The sequence below is a fragment of the Octopus bimaculoides genome, chromosome 4 (assembly GCF_001194135.2).
Source record: "Octopus bimaculoides isolate UCB-OBI-ISO-001 chromosome 4, ASM119413v2, whole genome shotgun sequence".
NCBI classification, from domain to species: Eukaryota; Metazoa; Mollusca; class Cephalopoda; order Octopoda; family Octopodidae; genus Octopus; species Octopus bimaculoides.
Genome location: NC_068984.1, coordinates 121,096,290 through 121,104,661, shown reverse-complemented (window position 1 = coordinate 121,104,661; position 8,372 = coordinate 121,096,290). Strand labels below are relative to the sequence as shown.

Sequence of the window (8,372 nt, the reverse complement as noted above, 5' to 3'; positions counted from 1 at the left end):
AGGTGGTTTGCAAAATTTAAAGCTGGAGAGTTTAGCTTGGAAGATGACAGTCACAGTGGAAGACCTTCAAAATTGAATGAAGATGTTTTAAGGTTAAAAATCGAAGAAAGCTCAAATATCATGACTAGAGAACTTGCAGAGGAGTTTGAAGTTTCTAAAAGTACGGCTCATGAACACCTAGTGAAGCTAGGATACATTTCTCGCTATAATGTATAGGTTCCTCACAAGCTCTCAGAAAAGAATTGCTTGGACCGGTATTTCGTTTGTGATATGTTTTTGAAACGGAATGAAAGCATACCTTTTTTTAAATAACTTGTGACTGGAGATGAAAAACGGATTGTGTACGAAAACGTAGTGCGAAAAAGATCTTGAAGTTTGCGTAAGAATCCTCCAAAACAGCAACCAAAGACGAATATCCATGCCAAAAACGGTATACTTTATATTTGGTGGGATCATAAAGGCATTATTTATTATGAAACCAGACCATTAATTCATTGGCTGGGCTAATTTGAACCAAAAGATCAAAGAATTGAGGCCGAAGACTGCTAACATGAGCTTGGCTGGAATCTCTTGCTCCATCCACCATATTCTCCTGATATTGCGTCGTCCAACTACAACAACTTGTTTTTGTCTCTACAGAACTCATTGTAAGGAAAAGCATTTAACGATTTAGATGGGATCAAAATGCAACAAGATAACATTTTTTTCCTTCAAAACCAGTTAGATTTTATACTGATTGAATATTTAAATTGTGTGATAGGTGGGCAAAGATTAATAATAATGGAAGTTAATAATAATGGAGATTAATAATAATGGAAATTAATAATAATGGAGATTAATAATAATGGAAATTAATAATAATGGGAATTATTTCATTGAATAAAATTTATTGAGTGGTCAATTATTTATGTCCCTTTTTGCATAGTAAAAAGCGCTCAAAACTTTCCAGACAACCTTATACAGAGCAACCTCGGTTCTCGACCATTTGTTCTGAAAGTCTGTTCTAAAACCGAATTGTTCGAGTGTGTTGTTACTTAGAAGGAGAGTCCCCTTCCATAAAAACTCCTGGTAACTGTCTTTTGGGGGTTTCTTCCCTTCTCTGTCTCTTTGGCTCAGGTAAATCTTTCTCTGGGGTTTCTTTTCTTTTTTTCCATTAAAAACCTCTCCAATGTTAGTTGCTTTTTTGCCTGCGTTGTAAATTTTTTCTAAAATGAGACATGACATTGTCATTGAAAAGGTTTACTGCACTATTTGCTACCACTGCATCAGGGTCATATTTTTCCTCAAAATTTTGCACATCACCCTATTTAGCACAAATTGCTTTAATTAAAGAACTTGGAACATCCTCTTCCCCAGAAAACATTTCCTCAGCCAAAGTCTTTTGCTGTTCATTTTGAGGGTGTACGAGCTCTTCGGTGATAAGCTCAGTACGGTGGTCTTCCACCAGTTCTCCAATATCTTCACTGTCGACATCGAAGCCCATAGTTTTTCCTATAGAGACAATATCATCAACAATAGCAATTTCCTCGACAGCGGCAGTACTTGTAGCAGTCTCAAACCCCTCAAAGTCTCGTTCTGGTACACAGTCTGGCGAAAGTTTCCTCCATGCTGAATTCAAAGTTCTGTTACTCACTTGGTTCCATGCATTATCAATAAGATTAACACAATGCAGGATATCACAAGATTCTCAGCTGCTTCCTTGTTTGAACTTGCCGCCTCTCCATGCTTAATTACACTGTGTATTTCACATCGCTTCTTAAATTTCTCGAACCATCCTCTACTAGCTTTGAATTTAAAAATATCACATTCAGCACTTGCACCAGAGTTTTTGTTTTACTAGATCATAATAAATTTTTAATGCTTTCTCACAAATAAATGCTTCACTGATGCTGTCACTTGCTAACTGTTTCTTATTTATAAAAAATAAGCAATAACTTTTCCACTTTTTCGAGCATCTTTGGTCTTTGTTTATTAATAACAACAGTCACTCCTTTTGCAACATAAGCTGCTTTTATCACTTCCTTATCTTTTAGAATAATAGACATTGTCAATTTGGGCATACCGTACTGCACAGCGAGATCTGACACACGAATGCCATTTTATTTTTATGCCGATGATTACTTTTTTCACTTCAATTGTTTTTCTCTCAACTTTTCTTTTTTCTTTACCAGTATCAATGCTAGCTTTCTTTGGAGCCATGACAAGGGCTAATGAAGAGAAAAAAGGCACAGTACAATAAAATTGGAAAAGAAAAGAACAGTACAACACACGAATGTATACAACACAGCGGTCGACTCAGAAATGATTCCATTCGGGTTAACCCGGTTCGGCTCGGTTCGAGAACCGAAATTTTGTTCGATAACCGAGGCATTTTCATCTCGAATTGTCTGTTGGAAAACCGATTTATTCGATATGTGAGACGTTCGAGGACCAAGGTTGCCCTGTGTATATGTGTGTGTATACACGTACATACACACATGCATACACACACACACACACAAACACACACACACACACACACACACACACACATATATATATATGTATGTGTGTGTGCGTGGTGTCTGCGCGCGTGCGCATGTGTATGTATATGTATGAAGATAAGCAGTCACAAAGTTCGCTTTGCAGCCACAGGGTCCTATGTATCATTCTGCAGTATGTGGTATCGTAGGCAAGTGCTTTTATGATAGTCTTGTTTCAACCCAAACCCTATGAGAGAATTGTTTATACGTGTAGACGGAAACTTTAGAAAGTTTTCTAGCCCAGGAGATTTTATTTGTCTGTTTGCATTATCTATCTATCTATCTATCTATCTATCTATCCCCCTCTCTCGTATATATATATATATATATATATATATATATATATATATGTATGTATGTATGTATTAATAAGTCTTAGGGTAGCAAAAAAATTTAGAAATTCAATTTACTACCGGTGGTCTAGCGAGAAAAAAAATTAGTCAACAGACAATATATTATTCATATAATATACAGTGTACATTTAATACACATCAGAGATGCCTATAAAAGGACATCTGACCCGCTAGAAAGAGCAGCCAAAACTCTACGCTACAATTAGGGATAATTTCCAAAAGGAATGAAAAATAAAAACATTTACCATCTATATTCCGAACCAGGTTTCAAGTTATTTTAGCAAAACAAATTATTTTTTGCTACCCTAAGACTTATTAATTATGATAAAATGTTTTTTGGCTAATTTCTGAAAAATTGGCATTTTTTGGTATTTGCTGCCGACAAGGTATACCGCACATGCGCGGTAATTTTTGAAAAATTAGACATATATGCACAAGTCATGTTTTCTATGTAGTGCCTCGTGCGTACATGTCGATCTAGGCTATTCCGCTGATGATAGTTTGCCTTGCAAAATAATTTGTTTTGCTAAAATAACTTGAAACCTGGTTCGGAATATAGACGGTAAATGTTTTTATTTTTCATTCCTTTTCGAAATTATCCCTAATTGTGATGTAGAGCTTTGCCTGTTCTTTCTAGCGGGTCAGATGCCCTTTTATAGGCATCTCTGATGTGTATTAAATGTACACTGTATTATATATACATATATATGTATGTTTGTATGTATGTGTGTATCTATATATGTATGTGTGTATGTATGTATATATTTTATTTGTTTTAGAATATTCTTGATGTTGTGAATCGTGTGTATATACTCTGTTTTATATTTTGTATTTAGTCATTTACATAGCTCAGATAGATGAAACAACTTGTAGTATAGCTGATAAAATGGAGGAGCACAAAAAAGAGTATAACGATAAAAAATGTAATCTCTACTCTATTAATAGAATGCTGGTTTGTTTGCAGTTCCGCAAAAGAAACCCATCGAATAAGTACTAGAATTAAAAAAAAAAGTATTGGGTTGATTTCTTCGATCAAAGCACTCCCAGGCAGTGCCCTGGCATAGCCACAGTTGATTCACAGAAACAAATAAAAGATGAAAGAAAGAACTACACTATATTTTTCAATGCAAGCACAAATGTTAGTAAAGATACATGGTACTTTACATATATTCATACAAGCGTGCGGACATACATATAAAAGCATATACATAAGTACACAGACATATAAGTATCTATGCATACATACAGACATGCACGCAACACATATACATAGACACAAACGTGTACACACACAAAAGCATAGGCATGTTGTTGCATGTGTCTGATGGAAAAGTTTTGTGACTGAAAATTTAACAATCATCTTTATTAAAATTATATTCATATATTAACTTGATTTGAAAACAGAAAACTTTAACAAACAACAGTCTTTCGTCTTTGGAAATTCAATATTTTCCTTTTTCCTCACTGATATGTATGTATGTATATATGTATGTATGTATGTATGTATGTATGTATGTATGTATGTATGCATATATATGTACACACACACACACACACATATATATATATATATATATATATATATATATATATATATATATATATATATATATATATATATATATATATACATGTATATATATGTATGAATATATATATATGTATGTATATGTATGTATGTATGTATGTATGTATGCATATATTATGTATGTATATTATATACATAACGAAAAGAATCTGAAAATGCAGGAGTCTTTTAAAAGTATTTATTAACTTAACCGGTTTCACTTAATGAAAATGATTTTCAAAAATAAAGTGTGAGATTTTGTGTATCCTCTGTGGTGTCAAAAATTAGTTTACAAAAATGTATTCAAATCAAATGAAAAAAAAATGTTTGAGGCTTTGTGTATCCTCTGTGATGAGACAAAAAATAGTTTACATAAATACATTCAGATCAGGTAATAAAATTTTTGTATAACGATAAAAAGAAAAAATTAGTTTACATGAACATATCTCAATCAAGTAATAGAGTCTTTCACAAGGAGATAATATATGTTACATACCATTTAAAGTTCTCGGATCTGGTTTCTAAGGGTCTTGCATCTGGCTGGAGTTTTGCAGTTATAAACAGAGTTACAATTATTCTGTATAAAATCTTCCTTTTATCCAAAATGATGTATGTTAATAATATATCGCTTAAATGCCATTGTCATCCAGTATTCATTTTCAGGTGTAAAAACAGTGCGGATGGCTGATGGTCACAACATTTATCATTTTCGGAAAAGAGGAAGATTTTATACAGAAGAATTGCAACTCTGTTTATAGCAGCAAAACTCCAGCCAGATACAAGACCCTGAGAAGCCAAAACCGAAAACTTTAAATGGTCAGTTACATATTTCATCTTCTTGACAAAGACTCTTTTACTTGATCGGGATATATTCATATACACTAATTTTCATTTTCTTATCATTATAAAAAAAATTTCATTACCTGATCTGAATGTTTTTATGTAGATTATTTCTTGACTCATCACAGAGGATACACATATTTTATCTCCTTATCAAAGACTCTATTACATGATAAAGATATATTCATGTAAACTAATTTTTTCTTCTTATCATTATAAAAGAAATTTTATTACCTGATTTGATTGTTTTTATTTAAACTATGATTTGACTCATCACAGAGCATACAAAATGCCTCAAAACTTTTCTTACCATTGTCAAAGACTCTATCACTTGATTAGAATACATTTTTGCAAACTAATTTTTGACACCACAGAGGATAGACAAAATCTCACACTTTACTTTTGAAAATCTTTTTAATTAAGTGAAGCCGGTTTACTTAAAAAAATACTTTTAAAAGACCCCTGCATTTTCAGATACTTTTCCTTATATCTTTACTCGTGCAGTAACCCCAACTTTACTTTGTATTATATATACATATATATATATATATATACAAGTACACATATATATGTAGACACATGTATATTTATACACAAATATATATATGTATATATGAGTGCATATATGCGTTTATGTATGTATATATGCATGTATGCATATACTTGTATATATGTGGATGTGTATATATATACATATGCATATATATATATACATATATATACATATGCACACATATATATACATATATATACATATATATATAAACATATACATATATATATGTATATATATGAGCATGTGTATGTATGTCTATGTGCATGTGTGTATGTATACATACATACATGCATACATACATACTTACATACACATACATATATGTTTGTATGTATGTATGTATGTATGTATGTATGAATTTATACATATGTACTTATACAATAATGGTGATCAGTGAGAAATGAGTCTTCAGTACCACTTTTGGTGTAAACTGTATTCTTTATTAGTTGATTAACATTGCTACCAGTGGATGGTAGTCTCACCCAACATGCTGGGTGATTACCAACATTCTTAAGATGAACACTTCAAAAATTGCAGTCTTTCCATGTGAAACTATTTGCAGCATTGTTAACGCAAAATATAGAATATAAGTATGTATACATACATACGTTTGTGTGTGTATGTGTGCTTGTGTGTGTCTGTATGTGTGTGTATGGGAAGGAGGGAGTGGATTTAGCACAATAACAATGATGGTGTGGTGAAATAGATATAAAATCATTATGTAAAATAATGTGGCTGCATATGTATGTTAAGAAAAAAGATAAAAATATTTATTAGAAAAGAACACACAAACAAATAACAACAGCAAAGTGTAAAAATATGTAATGAGGTTTTGGGTTGGAGGATAAAAATAAGTATAAAGTAAAATAACTGAAAAAAGTTGTAAAGAATAGTCCTGTTTTTGGTTTCACCAGGTGAGCAGGGATTCGGTGCTGTTTTTTGGGAGGTTCCATTTTGGACTGTGTGGGTATGTTTTAAGGTACTACCTTGCATAATATAGATCATTATTATTAAATTATACTACTTCTTGCTTTTCTGGTCTACAAAATATGTTTTTCCTTTGGTAGGCTGAAAGAATACAAAAACAATAATTTATATGCAGAGTGGGCCAAACATCACGTGCAAAATAATTTCAATATGCTCTGAAATTGTCAAAGCATAACTTTAGTTTTTCTAAAATTGAATTAAAATAAACAAAACAATGATGAAGACACACGGAAAAAATGAATAATAACAATAATAATCCTTTCTACTATAGGCACAAGGCCTGAAATTTTGGAGAGGAGACTAGCAGATTACATCAATCCCAGTGTTTCACTTGTACTTTATTGACTCTGAAAGGATCAAAGCAGAGTCGACCTCGGTGGAATTTGAACTCAGAATGTAGCAAGAGACAAAATACCTGGTTCTTAATTTACCAAGCCCAAAAGGATGAAAATCAAAGTCGACCTCGGCGGAATTTGAACTCAGAACATAGTGACAGGCTGCTAAGCATTTTGCCTGGCATGCTAACAATTCTGCCAGCTCGCCACCTTATGGATTATAATAATAATAATAATAATCCTTTTTGCTAAAGGCAAAAGACCTGATATTTGGGGGTGGGGACTAGTCAATTACATCAATCTCAGTGTTTCACTGGTACTTAATTTATCAACCCCAAAAGGGTTAAAGGCAAAGTTGAACTCAGATCATGTTGCCTTCATGTGCAGTCTTCTTGCACCTACGGAGTATCTCAACAGGCATGATAGAGTAGCACAGTATATTCACTGGGTAATTTGCAAAAACCTGGACCTGCCCCATGATAAAAACTGGTGGGAACACAAACCACCTCTCATGCTTGAAAATGATCTCACTCCTCTGGAACTTCACCATTCAAACTAACAGATAGAGAGATGTGAATAGGCCAGACATTATATTGAAGGACTTCAGACAAAGATCATGTCTCCTCATTGATATGACTGTCCCAATCAACATAAGTGTATCTGTCAAGACCTACCAAAAACTGAGCAAGTATAAAGATTTTGAAATAGAAATTGGCAAAATGTGGAACCTCAAGACTAAAACAATACCGATTGTCATAGGTGCCCTTGGAATGATAGCAAAAGGGGCTGATTCCTACCTAGCTCAGATATCAGGGAACCCCAAAATGGCAGAAATTCAAAAGATAGTGCTCATGGGAACTGCCCATATCCTACGTAAAATGCTGTCTATGTAATCTCAAATTTTAAAACAAACTTATAATTTTCTTATGTTTTCTTAAACATTCTATAGAACAATTCTATGTACAAAACCAAATATATGACACCCTAGGCTTAACACCAACATAAACTTCTAACTTGTCTCTTGAGGTCTCTGGGTGAGACTTGGAGTCAACTTGTACAAATACAAAGCAAAAGTCAAGCATATAATAATAATAATAATAATAATAATAATAATAATAATAATTAATAATAATGATAATAATAATAATAATAATAATAATAATAATAATAATAATAATAATAATAATTAATAATAATGATAATAATGTATTA

General features: G+C 32.5%; 1 protein-coding gene across 1 annotated transcript in view; it reads right to left on the bottom strand.

Moving 5' to 3' along the window:
• Nucleotides 1-3,972: 3,972 nt before the first annotated feature.
• Nucleotides 3,973-8,372, bottom strand: part of LOC106868130 (uncharacterized) — a 46,442-nt gene continuing 42,042 nt past the window's right edge. The window contains exon 10 of the mRNA XM_014913261.2: nt 3,973-6,906. Coding sequence (XP_014768747.1) covers nt 6,859-6,906 — 48 coding nt within the window. The 3' untranslated portion in view covers nt 3,973-6,858. The remainder of the gene's footprint in view (nt 6,907-8,372) is intronic.